The sequence below is a fragment of the Danio rerio genome, chromosome 14 (genome assembly GCF_049306965.1).
Source record: "Danio rerio strain Tuebingen ecotype United States chromosome 14, GRCz12tu, whole genome shotgun sequence".
NCBI lineage: Eukaryota > Metazoa > Chordata > Actinopteri > Cypriniformes > Danionidae > Danio > Danio rerio.
The window spans coordinates 40,062,191-40,090,023 of record NC_133189.1 but is presented as its reverse complement, the minus strand read 5'-3'; the positions used below and the strand labels follow the sequence as shown (position 1 = coordinate 40,090,023).

The 27,833-nt window shown below is 34.1% G+C and overlaps 1 protein-coding gene across 2 annotated transcripts in view; it reads right to left on the bottom strand.

The window, feature by feature from the left end:
- The window catches only part of si:ch211-203d1.3, a 32,509-nt gene extending 7,793 nt beyond the window's left edge, over positions 1 to 24,716 (bottom strand). Inside the window, exons 1-15 of one of the 2 annotated variants that reach the window (XM_021472874.3) lie at positions 24,395 to 24,716; positions 21,403 to 21,510; positions 20,342 to 20,379; positions 20,070 to 20,253; positions 17,311 to 17,426; positions 15,281 to 15,349; positions 14,893 to 14,958; positions 11,186 to 11,462; positions 5,596 to 5,724; positions 5,372 to 5,418; positions 5,010 to 5,156; positions 3,805 to 4,005; positions 1,967 to 2,129; positions 1,794 to 1,886; positions 1,588 to 1,683 (exon numbers count right to left, since the gene is read on the bottom strand). In XM_021472874.3, coding sequence (XP_021328549.2) covers positions 1,588 to 1,683; positions 1,794 to 1,886; positions 1,967 to 2,129; positions 3,805 to 4,005; positions 5,010 to 5,156; positions 5,372 to 5,418; positions 5,596 to 5,724; positions 11,186 to 11,462; positions 14,893 to 14,958; positions 15,281 to 15,349; positions 17,311 to 17,426; positions 20,070 to 20,253; positions 20,342 to 20,379; positions 21,403 to 21,450 — 1,674 coding nt within the window. In that variant the 5' untranslated portion in view covers positions 21,451 to 21,510; positions 24,395 to 24,716. The remainder of the gene's footprint in view (positions 1 to 1,587; positions 1,684 to 1,793; positions 1,887 to 1,966; positions 2,130 to 3,804; positions 4,006 to 5,009; positions 5,157 to 5,371; positions 5,419 to 5,595; positions 5,725 to 11,185; positions 11,463 to 14,892; positions 14,959 to 15,280; positions 15,350 to 17,310; positions 17,427 to 20,069; positions 20,254 to 20,341; positions 20,380 to 21,402; positions 21,511 to 24,394) is intronic. The other variant, XM_021472873.3, reaches the window with a different exon arrangement.
- Between the last annotated feature and the right edge of the window lie 3,117 nt (positions 24,717 to 27,833).

Below are 27,833 nucleotides of genomic sequence, written 5' to 3'. Positions count from 1 at the left end.
TAATAATACACAGTGCTCAGCATAACTTTTGAAAATAAATCTTTGTATCCACTTCTCAGTGAACATGGGTAATATATATTGGTGCATTTGAACAAAACAGATTTATTAAACAGATATATTTATTAAAGCACATTTAATAATACATTAAAATTCATGCAAAATATAGCTAAATAGAATTACAAACTACAACATTTCAACAAAATTGTTATTATTTTTGACATTTTTATTTATTGTTTTTTTCTAAAAGATACTTTTAGGCTACTAATTTTTGAACCGTTAGTGCGAGTTGTTTTGTTAGATAAGCTCCAGATTTGGCTTCAGTCGTGACCTATCTAATGTATATGCACAAATATAATATTATAAAGCATCCTAAAGAAAATATTAATTTAAATAGGAGATTTCTGAGGGTGTACTCATATATGCATGCATATATATATATATATATATATATATATATATATATATATATATATATATATGTATATATATATATATATATATATATATATATATATATATATATATATATATATACATACAGTTGAAGTCAGAATTATTAGCCCCCTTTAAATTGTTTTTTTCTTTTTTAAATATTTCCCAAATTATGTTTAACAGACCAAGGAAAGTTTCACAGTATGTCTGATAATATTTTTTCTTCTAGAGAAAGTCTTATTTGTTTTCTTTCGACTAAAATAAAAGCAGTTTTTAATTTTTTAAACACCATTTTAGGGACAAAATTATTTGCCCTTTTAATCTGTATTTTTTCTTGATAGTCTACAGAATAAACTATTGTTCTACAATAACTTGCCTAATTACCCTAACCTGCCTAGTTAACCTAATTAACCTAGTTAAGCCTTTAAATGTCACTTTAAGCTGTATAGAAGTGTCTTGAAAAATATCTAGTAAAATATTATTTACAGTCATCATGGCAAAGATAAAATAAATCCATTATTAGAAATAAGTTATTAAAACTATTATGCTTAGAAATGTGTTGAAAAAAATCTGCTCACCGTTAAACAGAAATTGGGGGAAAAATAAATAAGCGGTCTAATAATTCAGGGGGGCTAATAATTCTGACTTCAACTGTATATGTATATATATATATATATATATATATATATATATATATATATATATATATATATATATATTTATATATGAAATCACATATATATCTATATAAATAAATTACAATAAGCTTTGTTTTATGGTTCATAAAAATAACAAAATTCCAGCTTTTAAATACTGTAAAGGTGTGTTGAAGCAAGTTGGAGCAGGACACCGGCCCTCCTGGACCATCCTGAACCCCAACCCTCTCTATTCTGCCGCCCTAGACGCGGATATAACCGAGGGCGCGGGTGGTGAGGGTAGTGTTGGGGACGCGGATATAATTGAGGGCACGGGTGGTGAGGGTAGTGTCGCGGGCGCCGCCTAATCTATTCTGACGCCCTAGACGGCCGCCTAGGTCGCCTCTATGGACGCGCCGGCCCTGCCCCTGACTTAGCCCTTAATTTGCATTTGTTTGACTATGCATTTCAAATTCTTTTATCAATCAATTTGCATTCTAACCCAGACTTTTCCTCTTACCTCTTTATCCATCCCTCGATCCTCATCGTCAAGCTGAATAGACTGCATAAGAGAAAACAAATCCATCCTGCCACTTCTGCTCGGGCTGGACGACACCTAGATAATCAAGTGTTGCAATCATTAAAAAACAACCATTATTTATTATATTATAAAAATATTTTTTAAATAATGTTCAAGTGTAGTGAAATATCAGCCTCTTTGCTAACCTTATCACTTTCCTGTATAGAAAGAAACTGGTTGGATGTGGCGGATTCTGCCTCTCCAGTATCCAGAACATTCTCACACATCTGTTCAAACACCTGAGGACAGAAATAAATAAACTCATCAAGAAATGCAGATAACCTTCATAAAATATTTGTTATATGGCAAATTCCCTTACATCAGTGTCCTCCTCGCTGCTTTCCTCATCTGGACTCTGTGATTCCTCCTCCTCTTCCTCTTTCTCTTCATTTTCATCCCCTGTCGCTTGTTCGTTGTGTACTGACGGCTGACGGGCATCTGCTTTGGACTTCCTCCTCCAGAGGGCACTGTGGCGCTGCTTGCTGTAAACAAACAATGCAGTGTAAACTCTAACTGTATATTTTCTCTTTTTTGCTATACTAATAAAAGCTTTTTTGCAGATTAAAGTCAAAATTATTAGCCCTCCTGAATTCTTATGTTTCAACACATTTCTAAAAATGATAGTTTTAGTAACCAATTTCTAATCACTGATTACGGTTTTCTTTGCCATGATGACAGTACATAATGTATGACTAGATATTTTTCAAGATACTAGTAGAAGTGTTGCCAGATGTACAATAATTATTGCATTTGTACGATAATTTTGACCTCTGTACGATCAATAATAATTAAAAAAAATCTTTAATGAATGATAACTTCAGAATTTTATGGTATTTAAAATTATTTTAAATAATTTAGGGCTTCTATACTTATTGATCTAGCTACATCTTTTGTCATTGTCTCTGAGGAGAATGTGGAGTTACACGTGTTCAATCTCATCCTATGTTACATCTTCTCAGCCAGTCAATGTGGAGAATGGCTCTTTCATGAGTTAACATTCCTGCCGCATGCGGTCATGCTTAGATCAGTAGTTTTCAGGAAGAGATCGATCAATTAAGAAATAAAAGTTAAAAAAATTAGTGCTGAAAAGGAAGTGAGAAGCACAGGGGAGTTTGCCCTTCAAGTTCTCGTTTCTCCCCATATAAATGCAGGTTTTTTTCTAAAGTTAATCTCATCAAAACAAAGCCACAAAAATCGGCTCATTACAGATAATCTGAATGGGTGTCACACCCCAAAGTGTGCAAAAAAATTTTGGCAGGGTGCACTGCTTTCAAGCCAACCAGCACTATGTCGTGGTCCATGAAGAAATCCAAATTGTACTACAAAATTAATCCCTCAACATCTGGCAACACACAAGTATCCAATGACAGCAACTTGGAGGTGGAGTTTGAACCTTCCCACTAAGGTATGGCTTTATGTATTGTGGTAATTTGCACATTGTGTCAAAACAGTTCATTAAAATTTAAAGTATAATACTGAAATTTAAATTTTAACTATCTTGCTGCCCACCTGCAGGATCAGGGAGGCCCACTAGTGGTTGAGAATCCCTGGTCTAGATAATAGCTGTATACTCTCTGTTTGACTCGTGTATAATAATATTCCTGCAAATACGATAATTTTGAGGTTCTGGTTAGATACTGTGATATTTACAAGCTGGCAACACTGACCAGTAGTCAGCTTAAAGTGCAATAAAGGCTTAACTAGGTTAATTAGGCAAATTAGGGCAAATCATTGTATAATGAACAATGATTTTTGTTTCTGTAGAAAAAAATCTGGAAAAAATGCTAATAATATTGAACTTTAAAAATTAAAAACTGCTTTTATTGTAGCTGAAATAAGACAAATAAGACTTTCTCCAGTAGATAAAAAAATATCAGACATACTGTGAAAAGTTCCTTGCTCTGTTAAACATCACTTGGGAAGTATTTGAAAAATAAAAACACAGGAGGGTTAATGATTTTGACTTCAGCTGTATATTTCCAGTTTTATGCGACATAGTTCTCCTGTGACAAAGTTGGGGAAAAATGGCTAAACTAAAAACTTGAGGGAAAAAAAAACAAAGTGTGCACATGGTTGAACAACAACAAACCACACTTGACATGTCTGTACCTGAACACGCTACACAAGTACTTGTTGATCTATGAGAGCTTAAGTCACCTGGCGTTAAGGATGCCGCTGTACGTGTTCAGCTGTTTGAGGAAACCTTCATTGGGCTGCACAATAGGCCGTCTTTCTCTCACGTGGTTGAGTGCCTGATCTAAAGTCCAGCCCTGTTGCTTCATCAGGAAAGCAATTACTGTGGAGGCAGAGCGAGAGACGCCCATCTTACAATGCACCAGGACCGCCTGTCCACTCTTCCTGTACCAGCATGAGAAAAAGACAACAATGTCAGCATGAGGTAGAGGGCAGTAAGACATACTAGAACATAATCAGTGTGTCTGTCTGTCTATCCGATGCAATTCTCCCAGCTATTCTCTTTATGTCACAATAACTAGCCTACTAATAATTACTTATTATCATTGTGGTAATATTTGACCAACAGCCAATACAGGCAAAACATCAAAATAGTCTTCATTATGTCCCAGTTTGCATAATCCTGGCAGTTATAAAAATATATAAATACACGCACTCAAGATGAGCCACCATTTTCTGTTCACTTCTCTCTTTTCTTTTTCATTCTTTAATAACTTTCTTCTTTAAAACTGTTCTTGTTTTTTTATCAATTTTATTATTTGTTTTTATTTTTTATACTTGTTTCTTTTATTCCTGTTTATGTAAAGCACTTTGAATTGTCACTGTGTATGAAATGTGCTATATAAATAAACGTGCCTTGCCTTTCCTATAAGTATAATGTTTAATCTGGATACTAAAAAAACTATAATTCAAGATTATAAAAAAAATAAATAAATAAATAAAAAAAAAATAATAATAATTATATATATATATATATATATATATATATATATATATATATATATATATATATATATATATATATATATATATATATATAGCAATTCTACCCAGTTCTTGGAATGAGCCGCCAACTTATCCAGCATATGTTTTACACTGTATGAATGTTTCCAAGTACTGGGTTGCAGCTGGAAGGGAATCCACACACTCATTCACGCCAACATGGGGAGAAAATGCAAACTCCACACAGAAATGCCAACTGACCCATCCGAAACTCGAACTAGTAACCTTCTTGCTGTGAGGCAATAGTGCTAATCATTGAGCTACCCTCAGATTATTTCAATATAAATAATGTTTATTAACTTTTTTTTTTATAAACTTGGATCTAAGTGCAAACCTACAAATTGCCAATAACAAGCCCAAATAGTGTGTGTGTGTGTGTGTAGCACCTTGCTTCATTGATGAACATGTATGTGTTGTTCCAGTGTGACAGCAGGTCAGTCGCCTCCACATCATACACTCGAATATTCATATAGGTGAAGCATTCTGGGAAAAAGTTGTCAATCTCCATGGTAACATTCAGGATGTAGCCCACACTATCAAAAACAAGTGTTTTTAATTCATCTTCTGCATAAAACATAAAAATATGACTTTATTTAAAGGGGATATATGTAAGAAATAAGACATAAAATATTATGAATACCAACACAAACACAAATTTGCCAGCCGCAGTATCTTTAATGGCTACTAAACTCTAACTAAATAAAAGAGGCTATATGTAAAATTATTATAGTCCTAATAATCAACATACTTGTTCTTCTGTAGTTCTTCAAAGTTGGCAGCGTTCCATTCTGAACCCTGAAAAAAAAAAAAAAAAAGACTAATGGTTCAACATATCCACCTTTTTCTGCACATGACTACTGCATTTCAAAGTATGGGTTGCACTTCCTGTTTAGAGAGCTTTCATTCAAAAGAACTGAAACTGATCATTTTGTTTGATTTCTGGTGGGACAAATTGGCTTAATCATCACTCACCAAGTAAAGGTAGTCCAAGATTCTGGAAGGTTTGTCCATCTGTGCCATTGTGACCATCATCTCGTTGTCAATATACTCCTTGTAGTCCTTCATGTCGATGCCTATTCTGGATTCCAGAGATGTTCGCACCTGCAAACACACACAAACACACACAGGGCTTGTAGCTCATTCATAGAGACTAATAACTGAGACCATAGGTCTGAGATACAGATTGCATTAAGTGGCATGTCACATGATATAATAATGCTTAAGAACATTTAATCAAGCTGCTGACTTGGTAACTGCCTGAATGTCATGCCACAGAGATTCTCTGGATAAGACAACAAGCTCAGGCACATTAACACTGAGTGAGTTCTGGAGGAACGGGGTCTTTAAAAATGTGTCTTTAGACTGCTGTTCAGATGTATCGTAGGTCAGAAAGTTTTTTTTTTTTTTTTGGAATGGAAATATATGCTGTATGTATTCAGAACAGACATGCTAAACAGGCAAGGTGACATTAAAGACTTTTAAAGAGTTCTAATAGGTTTGTATTTATTCACAAAATGATATTGTAAAATGTTAAATGTTTTTAAAGCAGCACAACTGAATTAAATATTCCAAATAGGAAATGCGAATTGAGCAGCAAACATGTATATTAGTGTGACCTCAGAAAGATTATGTGATACTTAATGCTGACAAATCTCAATTTTCCAATAATTAAAAATAAATATATAAAGTAAATACTTAAATGGTAACAATACGGAAGTTCATAATACTGCAGTATTTTTGGATGACTTTAAAGAGGTCACCATAAAGAAATCCTGTGCACACCTTTGAGTGAGCATTTTGAGTTTATTGCCATATCAGCTTCTCTGGCTATGTCATGGCAAAAAAATACATAAATAAATAAAAAAAAGTTTACCACATTTTATGAATATCACTTTTCTATAATTGTACAAATATTTAAACAATTAAAAAGCCATCAACAGCAATATATAATACACAAATAATCATAATGATAATATGGAATATTCAAATCTAAAAGGTTTTTTTATAAATATTGTACAATTTTACAAGGATTCAAAATTAAAAAACATTTCATTTAAAGTCTCTCTAGATAAATGTTATTGTTTGATAACATAAAAAAATAGGGCATTCCACAAGAAGATGTTTAACAGTTTGATTTCTGTTGCAATAATGACCTTTAGGGGTTGTAAAAATGTCTTGATTTAATAAAAAAAAAACGGATTTTCTTCCTGTTTCAGGCACTCATTCCATTCAGAGCACTTATTTCTGCAGGTTTCTTAAAGTCAAATTTATGGCTTTTAAATACCTTTTAAGACCAATATTAATGACATTTCAGACTTTTATAGGGCTCAACACTATTACGATATTTTTAGAAAAGTAATATATTATAAAAAGGAATAGAAAAGGAAAAAAATTTTACTATCCAAAAAAAAAAAAAAAAAGTCTAATTTAGCACTTTTTTTAACGTAATATTTACAGGTCAATGTCCTCGCCATAAATAAATGGAGAACTTTTAAATAAATATTATTGTAAGGAAAATAATTCAACTATATTGGTAAATAGAGTTAAAAATTTAACTATTTGTTAAAAGTTCTATCAAGATGAACTGCTGGTGATCGAATGGTTTCGTCCTGAATGAGTAACCTTTCATGGACATTGGAAAATTAAGACCTGTTTAAAATGATTTAAGACCTACAACAAAAAGTTTTGGTAGATTTAACACTTCTTAAGGCCTAACATTTAGTTTTAGCAACCGAAGACTTTAAAACCCTGCGGACATCCTGTTTTATTAGTGGCTAAATCTGAAAATGGGATTTTGCACTCCTTTATCTTTCTTGTTAGGGCTTGCACTCCTTTGAAAACCAAAAAACTATTTAGTAAAACTTCAAAATACTGAATTATTGAGGGATGGGCAACAAACCCAAAAATGATTAGTTGTTATAATTATTAGTTATAAGAGATATATAATATACATAAAAACATACATATTAATGGCACTGTATGAGAGAGCTGTCGATTTAAGACCAGATGACTCCCAACGCTTTACTTTCAATTTAGACATAATGAACAGTGCTAAGATGGGCATTTTGACACATAAGAGTGTATTTCACCACTGACGCACAATAAGACGCAAAAGTTAATTGAATTCAGTGTGTGCCACAGATGCCATTTGCCAGTCTCATTCGCAGTTTTGTGTGCTGTTACTGACTCATCAAACACATCCCGCATTTTCTTCACATTCGTCTGTGTTTCTCTGCTGCTCTATAATATGTATTAGCAGTCCTGTGCTGCATGGGCATATTTACAGATAAACTGCACAGACAAATCTCCATCAATGGATATTATCATTGTCCAGTCCAACTGCACTTCTTTCGTTCTCCCAAACTACATTTTTAAAAAAGCATTCACTATTAAACATATTATAGCAGCACATGTATAAAGCAGTAAACATTTTTTTTTTACATTACTGAACCAAAAACATGATTTTTGAAATAAATAGTACTTACCATCCAAACTAGAGTTGCACAATAATGGAATTCGATACCAATCGATACTGAAGTTTTAAAAACATCCATTTCCCGCTAACATTAGAGCGCTATTGAGTATTCTTAAACAGCGCTGATTTGCCGTTGTGTTCACATGCTCAACAGAAATATATGATTGGTCGTGAAGGTCATCAGTTCATCGAACCTAACTCTGTTTACTGAGTGTAATCACAGAGACACTGGAGCGTTATAAAGCCGCAATTCATCAGCAGATCTCTCATATGTCAGCTTATTGACAAACTAGCTGATCGACGTGACTTTGAAACGCTCCAGTGTCTCTGTATCTGTGGTTACATTTAGTAAACAGCAGTGAGCTTGGTGAATCGATGACCTTTACGGCCAAATCACAGTCATTTCTGTTGAGCACATAACCACAATGGCCAATCAGTGCCGTTTAAGAGTGTGCTTGGTAGCGCTCAAATGTTAGCTGAAAATGGACGTTTTTAAAAGTTCAGTATCAATTGGTATCGAATTCCGGTATTGTGACAAGCCAAAAAATGCTGAATTCCACACAATCCATTTGTGTTGAGACAACAAGGAATTAAATGAACGTATTAGTATTTACATATCTAAGTGGATTGAACCTAAAACAAATAAGTTGTCCCAAAAACCCCTTAAGAATTGTGTTGTTGCAGCTCATTTTAAATTAGTTTGAACATTCAATCCAAAAACATTTTGAGTGCACTTCCATTTAATTTGCTTCTCTTTTTATTCACTGTTTGCTCGTAGTCAGGTAGAATAGGATCATAATATAATTAAATAATAATTCAAAAGTTTGCCAAGTTGTTAATTAAAAACAAGTGCATGATTAAGATTTTGCTTCTCAAAAGTAAGCACTGGCTCTTGATCACCTTAACAAAACAAATCAGTTTTTTTTTTTTTCAAAATTTTCCCTACGTCCACTTGGTCAAAGTAACATGTTTGCAAATTCCCCACCAGCCGGGGAAGAAACGGCTGCTTGTGTCAGCTGACCAAGAAGGGCAGTTGGCTTATAAAAGGAAAGGGTTTACAGATTGTAAGCTCCAAGTAGATTCAAATGAACAGCAAAATATTTCAAACGTGATGTGCATACTCAGAAAATGACAATAGCTGTGTCTCATTTCAGGTGAGTCCTTCGAAGTCTTCACAAGCAGAACCGAGCATTTTGAAATGAGACTATCTAGATCTCATCACCAGGCAACCATAACAGTTGCCATTAATAAGCGATAAAAAAACTGTAATTACTTTTTTCAGTGATTTTAAAACTTATTTTAAGCAATCTGAAGGCAAAACAAGGTTTAAAGTAGCTGGAGATAATTCCTTAGATCCATTCATATAAAACCAGTTTTTAGTAAGACACGTCATATTCTTTTTTGTTTTACATGTGTTTAGATATCCAAGTAAAATAAACCTAATTCATACATTTAATCCAGAGTTTTCTTTAAAAAAGGTCTTGCTGTTATGAGTGCGCAATGAATCTTGGGATGTTCAAGGCTGCAAAGGATTCACCGGTTGTGTCCTTCATTACCTCAGAAATAAAGAACGCATTGTGAGGCTGCATATGAAAGAGCCTTTGAATTTTTATTAAAAATGAAACCTGCGATGACACTGCTCCCTTCGAATGGATCATTTGGAAGATGCAGCCTCTGAAATGAGGCTAACAATGTTTTCAGAACTTAGTTGTAATCAACAGAAATTTATTTATAAACTTATGACGAGAGGATCACATGCTTGTGATTGACACGGCTGGTCCCGCATTAGCTAACATATGATTCACCAATCAGACGATTCTTAACTTAGTATAAATAACCAAAGTGTCTTGCCTAGAGCCCGGCTCACACTGAGATTTCAGCCACGATTTTGTCATCGGAGACAAATTTGGGAAATCCTAAAAGATTCCAGAAATCCTTGGATAAAATCTGTGATCTTTGATCGGTGGTTTGACATGTTCACAGACAGCCACTTAGTGCTCGTTGCGATCAGATTTTCCCTCCGATGAAGTTCTGGCAGTGTCAGAAGTTTTGAGACACTTTCACGCAGCGTAACAACAGCTGGGATGAGCGTCAATCCAAGAACCAATCGGAGCTCCATATTCGATGACGCATTCCATATAGCAATTTAGATGACTGCGGGGAAATGTCAAAACTGTTTTTTTCTTCCTGGTTTTATTATTAAGACACGCCATGTGTCCTCATCATTTCAGAATGCGGGACAGTGAAAAAGTCACAGGTGATGACGTCAAACTCCGGGAGAGTTTTCTTCCGTGTTTGGCGCATCATCATTGTCATTCAGTCTGACTTTATGACAGCTGAGATCTTGCAGTGTGACATGGGAGCCATGTTTGTGCAGTCTGACATGCTATAATCATTCAGAATTATAAAAAAGCTCACTGTGTGAGCCAGCCTTTAGTCATCTTCGGCATGACTCCCTCTCCCCCTCTTTTCCCCTATAGGGCAGCACGGCAGCCCTATGGCTAGCACTGTTGCTCACATCAAGCATGTCTCTGGTTCGAGTCTTTACCCGACCAGTTGACATTTCTGTATGGAGTTCATGTTCTCCCAGTCCTCGTGTGGGTTTTCCCCAGGTTCCTCCCACAGTCCAAAACATGAGACATAAGTAAATTGACTAAACCAAATCAGCACCATACATGAATTTCAACCAGCAGAATATCCTCATAGCAATCCTAAACCAGCGGTGGGGGGTTCTTGAAATGTACCCGAACTTAAACTCTGCTCTCGCACTGCAAAAGGGAGGGAGCCCCGGGCTCGAGGATCTTATGAGCTCAGGGCTTTCTCCTGGGACAGCATGCCAAATAAGCTTTATTACCTATCATCAGCTATCTATGAACTCATAGTAGGTAACTACTATGTGATAAGTAATAATAATAATAATATGAGTATGAGTGATGAGTAATAATAATAATAATAATAATAATAAAAACACATACTAATAATAATAATAATAAAAACAAATAATAATAATAATAATAATAATAAATGGCTTTAAAATAATTAACTGATTAAAATAAAGTCAAAAGAAACCCTCCTCTCTTTTATTACCTGCTTTGAAGTAATGTTTTCCAAGTCCTCAGTCCTCATGATATCTCGAAGCTGGGCCTTGATCTCCCTCTCCACTGACTCTCTGTTCGACGATGATCTTCCACCAGTGTCTTTCCTCACCGACTCCAGGCCAGTCATAGCCCCCCATTCATTAAGGCAGAGCTGGTCAGATTCCACATTCTGTTTGTAAAACTGTGCCCACTCGAGGCCACTGCTGGGTATAACAGCCCCACGCATGGCCCGTTCACAACAGCCATGCAGTGCTTGCAGAACTGACCTTCAGAAAAAGGAGAGCAACATAGGGCAGAGAGTTGTGAACAAGCAATCGACAAACCACAAACACATTTGAAAGTCAGAGAGCACATCTGAAAAGCTTCTGTCTAGCAGTGCGCATGAGCTGGATGACTAAAAAAATCAGAAAAAAAATAAATAAATAAATAAATAAACACTTAAAAAGGTGGCTTTGTGAAGTTTATTTATAAACACATTTCGAGAGGATCACATGCTTATGATTGTTCACAGCTGTTCCAACTTTAGCTAATGACTTATTATCCCCGTGGTCGCGTGGGTTTTCCCCGGGTCCTCCGGTTTCCTCCCACAGTTCAAAACAAGCACCCTAAACAATTAATCCAAAATATTTTAGCCAAACTTTGAGTACATCTTCTCAGCATCCATATCTGACACTTAGCTACAATAAGCAGGAGGGGGATTCATCGAGATCTACTTGAGCTCAAACTCCCCTCTCGCCTTGCAACGGGAGGGCGCCCAGGGCTTGAGGATCTTATAAACTCAAGGCTCTCTCCCGGGACAGCACGCCAAACTAGCTTTATTAACAATCGTCAGCTACTGTAATTGTGAACTCTTGAAAAAGGGGTAGTTCACTCAAAATCAGTGGTGTAAAGTAACAAATAACAAATATTTAAATGACTGCAATCGAGTAGTCTTTCTCAGGAATTGTAATTCACCAAGTAGTTTTAAAAATGTGCACTTTTACTTTCCCTTGAGTACATTTTTAGTTCAGTATCGCTACTTTTACTCCACTACTTTCCTTCAACCTGCAGGCACTTCTACATATTTTCCTGTCTAAAATGATTAGAAAAATCAGTCCTTTGACTCCGGTCCAATCAAAAAAAAAAAAAAAAAAAAAAAAAAAAAAATCGCACGTAGAAATGAAAATCAAATCATAATGAACTACAATACCTCAAGACATGGGCGATTAATAATTTCAACAAACTGTTTGGAAGCATGAAAGTGTCCAAGAAAATCTTTACACACATTTCCCAGAGACCGTTTAGATCAGGGGTGTCCAAACTCGGTTCTGGAGGGCCGGTGTCCTGCAGATTTTAGCTCCAACCTGCCACACACACCAGCAAGGATGTTTCTAGGAAGCCTAGTAAGAGCTTGATTTGCTAGCCCAGGTGGGTATAATTGGGGTTGGAACTAAACTTTGCAGGACACTGGCCCTCAAGGACTGAGTTTGGACATGCCTGGTTTAGATGCATGTCACTGATGAAAAGATGACGAATGTTTACAGTATGATGACCGAAATGACCTTAAACATCCAGCAGGGACATCCAATTTGGAAATGAACATCAAGTTGACGTCAGAACTCAATATCAGATTAACGTCAATGTTCAACATACAACCTAAAAATCAACCAAATATCAATGTCTAATGTCTAATAATGTTATAGCTTGACGTTGTGTGGATGTTACCACTAAGATGTCTATCAGATGTTAGACTTTGGTTGCCAGACCTGATGAATAAATGTCAGTATTTGATGTCAATATGACGTTGGATACACTGGATTTTGATCACTTTACGACATGTCCAAATGTCAAATGATGTCAATATTTGGTTGATTTTACGTCATCAAAATAACATTGCCCTTAGATTCTGGTGAGAAATTGAACTTTGGTCACCTGAAGTCACAACCTAAATCTAACCTAATATTAACGTCTTTTGATGTTATGTGCCTTGGCAATAACTAAATGCACTACAGAATGTTACGTTTACACACATCCATAAATTAGATGTAAATGCATCAGCTTTTTACAGTGTAATACCAACTATATTCACTCATACTTTGAGTAATATTTACAACAAAAACTTTTACTCTACTAGCACTTCATTTTTAGGCAAGTAATGGTACTTTTACTTATGTATGATTTTTCAGTACTCTTTAAACCACTGCTCAAAATTGAAAATTTACTCAGCCTAAAGATGTTCCATCCTATATGGATTTCTTGAGCAAAATAAAAGGTAATTTGAAGAATTTCGGCTTCCAGAAAGTTGATGGTACAAATTCAACTGGCAAGCAAAAAATATATAAAAATATCTTGTGTTCAATAAAAGAATGAAACTCATACAGGTTTTGAACTTGAGTAATTGGTAAATACATTTTCATTTTTGGGTGAACTCTCTCTTTACTAACATTAAATACTTACAAAATCATTTATTTACTATCTAACATGTTACTTTGGAAAATTCCTACATTTACTGCTAATGAGTTTTGCTCAAGGTTATTTGTAGGTTGATGGGGTTAACAGTATAACCACTGTTAACTCTAGTGTGCTGTTGGGTGGTTTTCTTCCACTCTGGGGTGATTTTGAGACTTAATTTGGCCATAAGTTTCTTTGTGTTTTAGCAAATGGCATTATTTTTCGTGACAAATCCTATTTTGACACATATTTTGAGAAAATGCTTTGAACTTTTTCAAAAACTCAAAAATACCCTCTGGGCAAATTTACCACCCTTTCATTATGTTAGTGGCTGTTTTTGCACCCTTGACTTCCATTATAACAACAGTTTTTGATTGCAAAGCAATGCCAGCATATTGTGTATTCTTGATTGATGGTGGTTTTCCCAGTTGGGAAGAGGTAAATTTGCCTCTCTTTTTTGTCGATCATCAGTTACCATGCAAAAAAAGCTTAATTTCTGGTTTTTATATGTAGTATAGTGTGTGTGTGTGTGAGAGAGAGAGAGAGAGAGAGAGAGAGAGAGAGAGAGAGACCTTTGCACACTTACCTTGACATGTCTGAGAAAGTCTAAATAAACAGCTCAGCTCTCAGAACATAGTAATGCACTGACACTTTAACTGGCCTATCTAAATGGTTAATGGTGCCAATTGATCAATAGTGAAAATTGCACATTTTACCACTTCTCAACAGGGAAAACCACCAGCAATCAAGAATGCTTGATACTATGCTGGCATTGCTTTGCGATCAAAAAATGTCCATATAATGGAAGTCAATGGGGTAAAAACAGCCACTAACATAACGAAATGGTGGTTAATTTGAACAATGCACAAGGGTTAATTAAATGATTCAGTACTTTAAATTTAAGCACAGTTATGCAATTACAGAAATGTCATTATGTCTGGATTTATAGTTAACTGTTTGCAAAATTAAACAAAAAGTAAATCTCTCACACATATGCCTAGAAAATCCAATGCATCAAAAAATGCAAAAAAAAAAAAGTCACTAAATAGTTTCCATACCTTTATATAAATAATCAGCAAACTATTTCAAACGAGCAAGTACATAGCATTTAAAACCACCTAAGAACCAATAAGAAAAATAATGAATAAAAAAAAACAGCACTTTAACTGAAAACAAATGTAAGTGTGTGTGTCAAAGTCACACTGCATATCAGTCTAGTTTGAGGAAACTGGCTGTTTCTTCAGCGTTTCCTGCTTTGACGCTTACCACATCGTCTGAATGGACACAGGCTTGAAGATTCGTGTCACTTCTGCAGATGTCACACTGAAACCTCTGTAAGAGAACGAGCAAAACCAACTGTCAGAAAAGCAGAACTCTGGAGTTGAGGCTTTACAGTGCAAAAACTTCTGCAGAAATGTGCAGATAACATAGAAATGTTCTTTGAAGGACAGTCAATATGTTTTATTTTACATGAACTGACAGCTACCTTTACTTTGAAAACCACATCAAATCTTTCTGTTGTTTCTGTCAAAGTTGGTTTTGATAATAAGATACTGATATCAAGACTACAGTTTCATAGTATTAAAGTTAAGATTGCTCACAGTTTTTTTTTCTTAGCTGTTAAAATTCTATTATTTATTCTTTCTGGCCTTACCCATCTCCATCTAGGTAAACTTGTGTGTCACTCCATATTGGCAAGACAAGGCCAATGGTGCACTCATCACTGTAAAAAAGTAAGAGAAAACTAAGTTAGGTTCCTGTTTAGAAGTATAGTTCACTCAAAATGAAACATGTTTACTCCTACTGAATGCAAAATCATTTGACTTTCTTCTGTGAAACATTAAACAAGAGATTTGAGGAAATGCCAATGTGCTTTTTCCCCCCATTGGAAGTCAATGGTTACCAAAGTTATAATATGAGGGGGAAAACGGAAGAGGGCAAGTAAACTATGATAGAATTTAATTTCTGTTTAAACAATCTCTTTAAATCTGTAGCCAGGGTTTCTGCAGGTTCACTAAGTCAAATTTAAGACCATGAACAATGAAATTTCAGAATTATATAGGGCTAGAGGCTAAGGATTATTTAATGATTTAAGGATTATTATTTAATAAATTTTCATTTTATAAATGGATATTAAAAAACTAGCCATTTTTTGATTTTCGTTTAAAATTAAAAAATGAATATTAAAATGCGAGGTGTTTTTCTTTTTCATGGTGAAAAAACAGGAAAAGCAAAATTAAAAAATGTTTTTTTTTTTTTTTTTTTTAAATAAAAAAAATTAAACCACCAGAAAACAAAAATGAATAAAAACTTGTTTTTTATATTCCGAAACCAGATAGGCTTCATTCACATACAAACATACATACATACATACATACGTACATACATACGCTTATTGCTTATGATGCCTATGATCGTGTTTTTTGAAACATGCTGTATATCATAATAAACAATTAATTATGTTTATTTTTATACTTAAACTAGAATGTGTAGAGATGACTTGTTGAAATGTTCAATGATTATAAACAAATGTGCAATGTTACTTTTACTCCTGAAGTGGAAGTGATTTTAACACAAAACTTTTTTTTCAGAAAACTGTTCAGTAAAGCAAAGCAAATAATTCATATATCGTCAAATATGTTGTTCCATTAAAAATGCTGCCATGTAAAAAAAAAAAATAATAATAATAATAATATTCAATTCAGTGCATCTTTAGTTGAATAGCACTTTTACAATGTAGATTATGTCAAAGCAGCTTCACATAGAGGATTATAGTAAATTAAAACGGTGTCAGCTCAGTTTTCAGTGTCGAGTTCAGTTCAGTGTGGTTTAACATTCACTGCGAAGAGTTCAAACAAATCAGCTCCATGAACCATGCAAGCCAGTGGCAACAGCAGCGAGGAAATAAAACTTCATCAATTGGCGAAAGTGAAAAATTATATGTAAATATATGTCAAATAAATGTGTATATATATTAAGTGGTTGGAATATAAAAACAAACATTTATTCATTTTTGTTTTCTAGTAATGTTATTTTTTGTTATTTGAAATAAGAAAAATGAAAATCAAATCATGGAGTTGAATGCAGTGCTTCTTGTACGATCTGAGACCCACTTCATATTGTATATCTAACAGGCAGTGAAGATCACAGATTTTGAATGAAATCAGATCTTAAACATGGCTATTTTGTATTGGAAAGACCTCGGGCTGCCTGGCTGAAAATGAAAAATCTGTGTGTGTCATTTCTTTGCCACATATTTTAAATAATGTGTCAAAACAAGAAGAACTTAGTAGTATACATACATTTTTGTTCAACATAACTTAAAAAAACCTCTTAAAAAAATAAAATATTGTTTGCACAACAGACTACAGTTACAATATTAGTTATGAGTAGTTTTGCTAAAAGTTTTACCAAGATGTGCTGTTGGTGATAAGACCCTTTAAAATGATTTAAGACCAACAAGACAATATATTTTAGCGAATTTAAGACTTTAAGATGCTGCGGATACCCTGGTAACTAAACACTTTGAGAAAAAATTGTCATATAACTGCTTACTATATTCCAAAAACAACAAAAAAACAAAAAAATAAACAGGTACGTCATTTAACTGAACTATTAACTTTTATTTAATTGGAAATAAATCCAGAATTATGATGACACAACAATGTTATTAAGATATGCTACCTGTTTAAGCTTGGAAAGTCCATGCCAAGTAGCAGGCTCTCTTCTTTATTGTCAAGTGTACCAATTATAAGCAAATATCGCACTCGGACTGGCCTCGCTGACTCCAGACGCACAGCCTGAAACAGAAAGTCAGAATTAATATGACAGAGGTCTGAACTGGATCCATTAAAAATCATTCTAAATGGCTAGATAATTCAATCTCAAAATAGAACTCATGTAGGGCTATGTTAAGACATTCTGTTGTTTAGTACAGTGATTCTCAACCACGTGCATCCTTAACAAAAAAACAACAACCAATTCCGATCATTAGCTCATTAGCAGAGATTGAAATGTACTGGGTGTGACAGACAAAGGACACATCCAAAACAAGCAGTGCTGGTGGTCCTTCAGGAACATGGTTGAGTAACACTGGTTTAGTACACAGATTTACATACTGAATTATATCTGTGTTTGCATTTGCTCATGTATAAAGTCAAATGGCAACACTTTACAATATGGTTCAATTAGTAAATGTTGGTTAACGCATTAACAAACAGATTAGCAACAGCATTTGTTCATTTTTGTTAAGCAAGTTATTGCTATTGAAATTGAAAGAACCACCTCCCTAAAGCACATTGCAGAACATTTGTTGCTAGTTATGCTAATCATATTACCAGACAAACATAGACGGTAAATGCAAGAATGAACACTTGTGTTAATTCTTCTGAAACAAGCAATAGTTTAGTCACATGAATAAAAAGGCGTAAGGTAGCAGTACATTCGCATACACTGAGCCAAAAATTACATTAATTAGGGCTGCACAATATATTTCAGCATCGATATCGCAATGTGCAAATCTGCAATAGTCATGTCACAGGATGTCAAGCAATTTCAAGTGTAGTTAAACCATTTGGACCAAGAATATTTTTGCCACTTTACCAAAATTAATTGTGTTTATTTATATGATAATTATATCATGGTATTTTATATTTGATTATTGAATTTCTGTAGGTCAATACTGTCAATACTGACTCTGTTTATTTAATCTCTATCTTTGTTCAATTGTTTTCATCTGTGCTTTAATTTATTTTATGATTGAGATATACATACATTCATTCATACATTCTATTTACAACAGTTCTGTCTGGTTCTCAAATCTGATTGGCTGATAGCCATGCTATACTCTGCAATATCAGAACATCAGTGTTAGCAATTCAATAAACTCACTACAGTTAGACCAATATTGCTGCTGTTGGACAACATATTGAACTTGAGAGTCTTTTAGGCAAGAATGTAGTTGTTTAGATCGCAACTATGCAGTTTATTCATAAGGATAGTGCCTATTTTAAATATTTTTAAATTCTGAGATACAGAGCGTCGGAATCCATCAGCCTGTCATAAAGCAGAATAAAGATGGTTGACGTTCAGCCATAAGATGGCGACAGAGACCACATAATAAGCCCTTAGAGGAGAAAAGATTGGTGTATTTTCAAACTACAGCTGATCAAATCACTATAAAATTGGTAAGTGATTTTTAAAGTCGATCTCTCTCTCTCTCTGTATGTTGTAGTGTTGTATTTGTACCATGTAAATGTATTGTATTGAGTGTGACATGGGACTCTCATATCAGGAATGTATGTATTTTGTGTTGGCCACTCTTTGTAAAACCCCGAGTTACTTTTTGCTTGGCCATCTTTTTGTTTCTAATGAGTCTCCTGTTTTAGTTACTGTAAACCAGTTCAGTAAAAAGAAAGAAAGAAGAAATGGCCGCATATGTTTAACATTTTTCCTTATCGCAAACATACCAGTAATCTGGTAGTGATTGTGTCACTTTGGCTTTTTTGGGGTAATTATTGTGAAATCACAATTGCAAAAGAGAAATATTAGGAAAAGTCTCTAGATTGATGGCATTCCCCTTTTTTGTCATCACTTTAGACATTACACTAGAGAATCATTCAAATACTAGCTCCAAAATGATGTTGGTGAATTAGTAAGGTTTCTGCTGTTCTGGCGTCAGCTGCAGATGTGAATGAATGGCAGAAGAAAGTAGTCCCTCTTACGATAGGATTTTTAGACTTGTGTTTGATTTTATATACATATATATATATATTTTATATGCCGTCGAACTGTCGTATAAATGCAATTTCACACAAGTAGCAGTAGTGCGATTTGGCTGTATATCATCACCAGTGGGACACTAACCCACCCCTTACACCAGTGTTGATATACAGCCACATCGCACATCATTGTATAACAGTAGCTTGCTCTGTAGACAATAGAAAAAAATATTGTCTAAGAGGGATTGACCGTAAAATGTTTTTCAAATTTTTTTTAACTGTTTTTATTCTATACGAAATAAAACAAATTAGACTCTACAGAGGAAAAACTATTATAGGAAATACTGTGAAAAATTCCTTGCTCTGATAGACATCTTTTGGGAAGTATGTGAAATAGCGAAAAAATTAAAATAAATAAATTTAAAAAAAAAACATTTCACAGGAGGGCGAATAATTTTAAACCATTTAAAAAAATTAAAAAAAAAATCCTTCTAAACAATGCAAAATTAGACATTCTTTGCAAATAGAGTCATCTAGTGAAAATATTCATACTGAAATATATTGTGCAGCTCTATTTGTGATTATAAAAAATTTTATCTATATTATATTCAGATTTTTTTATGGATTGTTTCACGCATTATTTTACCACTTTTCTAGACTTTAATATAATCATATTTCTAGATTTATATTTGAGTGTGTAGGTTTGTCTTGTGCCATCCTCACCAGTTTGACTGTGTCTTCAGGTCGCAGTAATGAAATCATTGCATGCAAATGTCTGCGTTGAGTGTCAGAAGCTTGGCCTCCGTGCCGAGGACCCAGACGAGGGGATACGGTTTCTTCTTGTAATCCCTCTCTCTCTTCCTCTTCCACCAGGAGCACGGCCCCTTTAACCAGGGCGAAACTTTCTCTGGTGCGCAGAAATTAAAGATTAATCAGTTAACCATTTCTGGATGAAATACGCATGCATGATTAAAGAGCTACAATCAAACGCTCACCTTTTCTGAAGTCTTCCTCGTCTGGGGATAGGCTCGTCCTTGAAAATAAAATGACAGCAGATTAAATTAGGAACATTAAAACTCTTAAGATTTACCCAGAGAATGGTGATGTTACAAATGTGTGGTGGGTGAACGGATTATGTGATGCACTTCAATTGCAAACAAACACTTGTTTGTTTTCTACTGGACTGAATCGGTTGGATCATCTGACTCTATGTGTGCCGCACAAAAGCAAAGCTGGATAAAAGCTTGCACCTGGGAAGGGCTTGTCAGCCTTTTTTCTCACCCATAACCCACTCTGAGATGAGTGATTGGGATGAAAATAGAAAAAAAGGAACCCGGATATACAATGACAGTGCATTTTGACCCCAAAAAAATAGTCAAGTGTAATGCAGCAGCAGTATGATAAGACACTGAGGAAGCACATACTGAAGGCGATAAAGTGAGAAACAGATAGCAAGACAGAGAAGGACACCGAAGAGGCTGTTATCAGTGCTTCTATGGAATGAAAGAGGAGACAGTAACATTACCTGTTATGTGACTGACGTGTCCAGACAGAGACAAGAAGAAACAGAAGAAAGAGAGGGTGGAAGAGGAGGGCCATTGAGGTTTTAGGTTAAACCAACTGCGAGGCTTTACTCAAAATAGTTACAGAAGAAGAAGATAGACATAGTATGCATGGGTTATGGGTGGGAAAAGGAATGTTGTGCTAGATAAATGAATACAAACCCAGACAATCAACATAAATAGAAAACGATTAAAAGACATTGTCCAAATTCCCTCAAAATATGGAAGTTATTCATTTTAGGGCCTTATTTTTGGAGCGGTGTGAAATGGATTTCATATTCAGTTTCACAGCACGTTTTGGAAAGCCACATAGAAGACATTCCTCCTAATTATACATTAATTTGCGTACAGAAAACGGTTTAGGGTAACATAGAGAGAGTGGGAGGAAGGTGAAGGAATGTGCGGAGAACTTGACGTTGACGCGCAAACATTGGAGAATTGCATTCTGCAGTATTTTGGAAAAGCATTGCATTATCAGATGGAATAAAACTCACCGGTGTTGTGCAAATAGACGGCGCTCTGTGCAGAGTCAGCAAAGCCATTCCACAGCCGGTTATCCTGCTTTAACACCGGCAGATGAGTTAAAGCAGCTCAACTGTTGACTAAATTGAAAAGACACAAAAAACAATGGAGGGGGAGAATGATGAATTGATGGTAACACATTTAAAGATGCAATACTGAATCAAATGCACAATACAACTAGTATAGAACACCCTCTTAGATTCTATTATTAACATCCACAAATGGGTTTGGGGATATGTAAATAAATAAAATTAGTTTCTACATGACGCCATTGTTTGTTGGTAAGGTTTGTTTTATATATAGATTTAAAAAAAGGCCTAGCTAATTTGAGATCATACATTATACAAATTCACAAAGTGTAGGCAAAAAGTGGATGAATCATCTACAAACTAAATGATGCCATAGGAGAGAATTTGTAAAAGGCAGTGAAGTGGTGCGTCATTAAGTAAAAGTAACAGTTGATCAAGTAACGGTAACAAATTGGCAGATCTAATACTTTCAGATTACATTCACACTACTTTATTTTTCAAATAAGTACTTGAGGCATTTTTGGACACATTCTTATATTACATGCATTCAGTTCTATATTTCTAAAATTTTATCAAAATAAAAAAAGGATGAAAATAGTAATACATAACGTTTAATTCACAGCGAAAATATGACAATATGGCATTTGATTTGATTGTTAGACTGAAATTGTTAGAAATGTTAAGTCATAATGGTCTGCCCTCTGTACTGGAACAGGACAAATCCTAATTTTAAGGGTATGATATAATATAATATAATAATATAAAATTAGATAATAATTATATTATTAGATGGATAGATAGATTGCATTCTGTACCACATTTCTAAAATTTAATCAAATTTAAATAAAAAGAATGGAAAATAATACTTAATGTATCTTTTTTTAATTCACAATTAAAATATGACAATAGCATTTGATTGTTAGATTGATTTTGATTGTTAGAACTGTTAAATCAAGACAGACAGACAGACAGACAGACAGACAGAATCACCTTCATTGTCATGTCATTTTTTTGTGGTTAAGATTTGTTTTTCGTAAATTGCCTTGATGAAAAAGGGCTAGCTATATCATAAATCATACAAATACACAGTACTCACAAACAGTGTAGACAAAAAGTGGGTGGATCATCGACAAACTACATGATGCCATGAGAGAGAGAGTTGGTAAAAGGCAGTCAAGTGGTGCTAGTGGGTCACGTAACAATAACAAAATTGGTAGACATGTTCAGATTACACTCACACTACTTTATTTTGTAAATAGGTACTTAAGGAAATAGACACATATTCTCATATTATATGCATTCTGTACCACATTCCTAAAAATGTTTTCAAATATAAATGAAATAGGATGGAAAAAAATACATAATGTATATCTTTTTTTAATTTACAGTGAAAATATGACAATATGGCATTTGATTTGATTGTTAGACTGACTTAAATTGTTAGAAATGTTAAGTCATAAGGGGCTGCCCTCTCCACTAGAACAGGACAAATCCTTATTTTAAGGGTATATTATAATTGATATAATATAATATAATATAATTAGATAGATAGATAGATAGATAGATAGATAGATAGATAGATAGATAGATAGATAGATAGATAGATAGATAGATAGATAGATAGATAGATAGATAGATAGATAGATAGATAGATAGATAGATAGATACCTTTTGGACAAGTATTCTCATATTACTTGCATTCTGTACCACATTTCTGGAATTTAATCAAATTTAAACAAAAAGAATGGAAAATAATACTTAATGTATCTTTTTTAATTCACAATTAAAATATGACTATATAGCATTTGATTGTTAGAACTGTTAAATCAAGACAGACAGACAGACTCACCTTCATTGTCATGTCATGTCATATTTTTATGGTTAAGATTTGTTTTTCGTAAATTGCCTTGATGAAAAAGGGCTAGCTAATTTGAGATCATAAATCATACAAATACACAGTACTCACAAACAGTGTAGACAAAAAGTGGGTGGATCATCGACAAACTACATGATGCCATGAGAGAGAGAGTTGGTAAAAGGCAGTCAAGTGGTGCTAGTGGGTCACGTAACAATAACAAAATTGGTAGACATGTTCAGATTACACTCACACTGCTTTATTTTGTAAATAGGTACTTAAGGAAATAGACACATATTCTCATATTATATGCATTCTGTACCACATTCCTAAAATGTTTTCAAATATAAATGAAATAGGATGGAAAAAAATACATAATGTATATCTTTTTTTAATTTACAGTGAAAATATGACAATATGGCATTTGATTTGATTGTTAGACTGACTTAAATTGTTAGAAATGTTAAGTCATAAGGGGCTGCCCTCTCCACTAGAACAGGACAAATCCTTATTTTAAGGGTATATTATGATATAATATAATATAGATAGATAGATAGATAGATAGATAGATAGATAGATAGATAGATAGATAGATAGATAGATAGATAGATAGGAAACAAAGCAAAACAAGAATGTAGGTGCATGCCTCGAATGCCTCTTATTTAATCCTTGACAGTCAAAGAGTAGTCAACCGTATTCGTGGAATGTCCCATAAATTGTCACCGCATAAATAAATTATGTAACGTTAACGTGACAGATAAGCGAAAATAAAACACCCAAATGGTTCTTCTGTCTAAGATGGAGACAAGCCGGGTATTTGTTCGCCATATCCATGGCACTTCATAATAAAGCTTCTATCACCTCTGAAATGCCACGAGATATAAAAATATCTGTCGTATATGTGGAATGTGTGGTTGAAGCTGTACATAGCAGCGTAATAACGCGCCTTTGAGCGTCACATTGACAGTATGCAACACCTCATCTCAAGCTTTTAACGTTACTTAACGAGACAAACTTGAAACCTTGTCATATCAGATTCATCGCTGGCTTAAAAATGTGTCGATAAAGTATATAACATACCTATAAATCAAGCTGCTTAATTTGAAGGTCGGTGCGTAATGCTTGTGCAGCTCCAGCACAGCTGTGTTCACCAAGACTCGATGCTTGTCATTGTCAGTTCCTTAAGAAAAGCAAAGGAGGGCGGACCAAACATGGAGAGAGTTCGCTTACCTGATGCGCTGAAACGCGGCGAAATTATAAAGGATTCCCTCCTAACTGAATCTCCCTCTGGAAATCGCGTTAGTTATTTCAATCCTGTGACCACAACTTTTGCATGGGTCCAAAACACATTTAAAGGGGAAGGCAGCCTACTCTATCATGAAACCAGGAAGACTTATTCTCGGCCGAGAAAAGTAAATGTGCCCTTAAATGGAAGAGGCGGATCGGGAGTAATTCGCCTATTAAAGAGACAGACACACGCTGCTTGGCTAATCGGGGGACTGATCGGTAACGTCATTTCTCATAAAATACCCACACACTTAAACTGGCTCTGAATTTATATCGACATTATATAAACAACAAAAACGTAAAGGTAAAACAACACTGACCAAATAAAATTGGGGTTCTGCTCACTACTCCATTGTTTTAACCACATTAAAAATAATTATTGGGGAAATAGTCTAAATGCTTTTAATTGACGGTATTATTGTGAATATTAACATGACTTAACTAAATAAATGGTAACCTCAAATCACCCAAGTACTGCTACACTAGTAAGTAGGTCTATCTATAGCAGAGATGCCCAAACACTGCATTCTTTGATTTGGCCTGCCAGAGGGAAAATGATTGGGGAGGGTTGGACAAAGCCTTTTCTAACCTTTTGTTTTATTGTTAAGCTACAAAAAAGCAAACTGAAATGAAATGTTTCAATTAAATTTAGCAAATGAATCTGATTTTAAAAAAAATGTACATACTGTCATGAATAGGGGACAAAGCAAGGCAAATGCAGGCTCAGCATGACTAGTGTATTCAGCATTGAACTCTATTGTCTTATAAATTGAATTTTGTTTGTGGTTTTATTGTAATACGTTCGTTGAAATAATATACATTTTCAAAAAATTCAATGCATTAGTAAATATGGTTGAAGCATTATTATGAAATAATAAATTAGGAAATTACCCAATTTTGATGTAATACAGTGTGCAATATTTCAGCCCACAGCTCTCAATCAAGATTAGATTTTGGCCCTTCATAAGAAAAAGATTGGGCACCCCTGATCTATAGGTTAGTAAACTGATCAATCTGACAGAAACAAAAACAAAGCATTGGTAAATATATTTTCACAATGAAAACATGGACATTTTCGTGAGGGATGGTATACAGTAGCAAAATGCAACGTTGTGAAAAGTAATTGCTAGGAGGAACAGAAACAGGACATGTTTACATAATAATACTATTGTTTATTGTTGACACAACTAAATTTACCCTCATCTTGCAATCCTCATCTTTCAAAAAAACTGCCTTTCTAAAACTTGCATTCAGAATTCCTGTTAGTGTCATGTAAAGCTCTAGACCGAGGTAAAGTTAGTTTGACGTTTGACATTTATTGGACATTCGGTTTCAAACCAGTTAAATTCTTTGCTCCTCTTATATTTTAAGACAAAAATATGTCAGATAGACATAAATAAGGCATAAATTTGAATATTTTATCTCAAATGGCCTAAGAGTTTAATTCTATTAAGTGTTTACAGTGTACCCGATATACTGAAAATATGAATTCATTACTGTATATAAAATCAACAAGGAATAACTGTAAAAAACAAAGCTTGTGCATTATAGAGAATAATATTTAAGAATAATATTTAGACAATTTTAGAGCTGATTTGAATATTTTATTTCAAATGGTGTCAGAGTTTAACTCATTTAGGTGTTTACAGTGAATTCAAATAATGAACGAAAATATGGATTCGTTACTGTAAATTAAAACAACAAAGGAATAACTGTATAAAACAAAGCTTGTGCATCATAGAGAATAATATTCAGACAATTTTACAGTTAATTTGAATATTTTATTTCAAATGGTGTCAGAGTTTAATTCATTTAGGTGTTTACAGTGTATTCAAATAATGAACGAAAATATGGATTCATTACTGTAAATTAAAACAACAAAGGAATAACTGTATAAAACAAAGCTTGTGCATCATAGAGAATAATATTCAGACAATTTTACAGTTAATTTGAATATTTTATCTCAAATGGTGTCAGAGTTTAATTGACTTTTAACCATTGTGACATGTTATTTTGAAAAGTTATTTTAAAAATATGATAAAATAAATAAAGTGTTAAATCCAAAAACAGAGTATTGTGGAATAGCCAGGATGTTTTTCTGAAGATTTTGGTACTGGCCTTATTGTATAATATCATATGGTTGAATTGTTTAATTTATTCGTATGCTTAATTTTTTTTTATTATTGAGAAATTAAGCCTTGTGCAACATAAAGGGCACATCTTTATGTCTATCTGACATATTTTGGCTCAAATTATAACGGCAGTAAAGAATTTAATTGGTTTAAAACCTAATGTCTAATGAATGTCAAATGTCAAACTAACTTCACCGTGGTATGCTCTAGCAAGCATTCTGCATACTAGTGGGTCTAAAATATTTAATTCAAAAGTTATTTCCAATTTTCAGATTTACAGGCCACGAATGTCTAGGTCACAAATTTACACCATAGGCAGGGAGCTACCAATGACTAGGTCTCAAATGGAGCACTAAAACTCACACTGCGGGCTAGTGTAAAATATTCAAAGTGTGCCAAATGGAACATTCTGCTTAAAGGAAGAATTCTACTAAATACTCAAAAGATCTTTTACAAATATTGACACACTCCTCACACAATGAATGATGTGCAAACACTGTGCTCATTTAGTTTCTATGGAACAAGAAGTGACAGGAAGGCTGCATTCAAAATTGAACGCAGCTACTGTATACTGGACCTACAATCAGCTTGAATATGTGATTTCTGAATATGTGTAGGTCATAAGTCATAATGATGCTCGAAATGTGTCCAATTCATGTAAATAACTATAAAAACAATTACTAAGGTACTGTAGAGGTGATGAGACAAAAATATAAAATCTAAAGATGTCCTACAACAAGTTTATCTGTTAGCTAGTTGGAATTATGTTGGAATTTAGGCTATACACACATAGCTCAGCATCTTGGTGTTCTTAAAGGGCTTCATTTGCACTTACACTTCAAAATAAAAGCAATATATTTCATTAAAATTAATATTACAAATCTTTCCAAATGTTGGATATACAGTTCATTTATTTGTCTTGTGGAAAGCACGGGAAACACCCTGATTTATTCAGTCATTATCAAGCACTTACAAACTTGTTTGGGATAATTGAAATCTAAATCTCTAGTAAACGACCACAGTGCAGCAGCGCCCTCATCCGTCCTGCTGCATAATAACAATAGAAGAGCTGCAAATCCGACTAGTGGTAGAAATCTGTG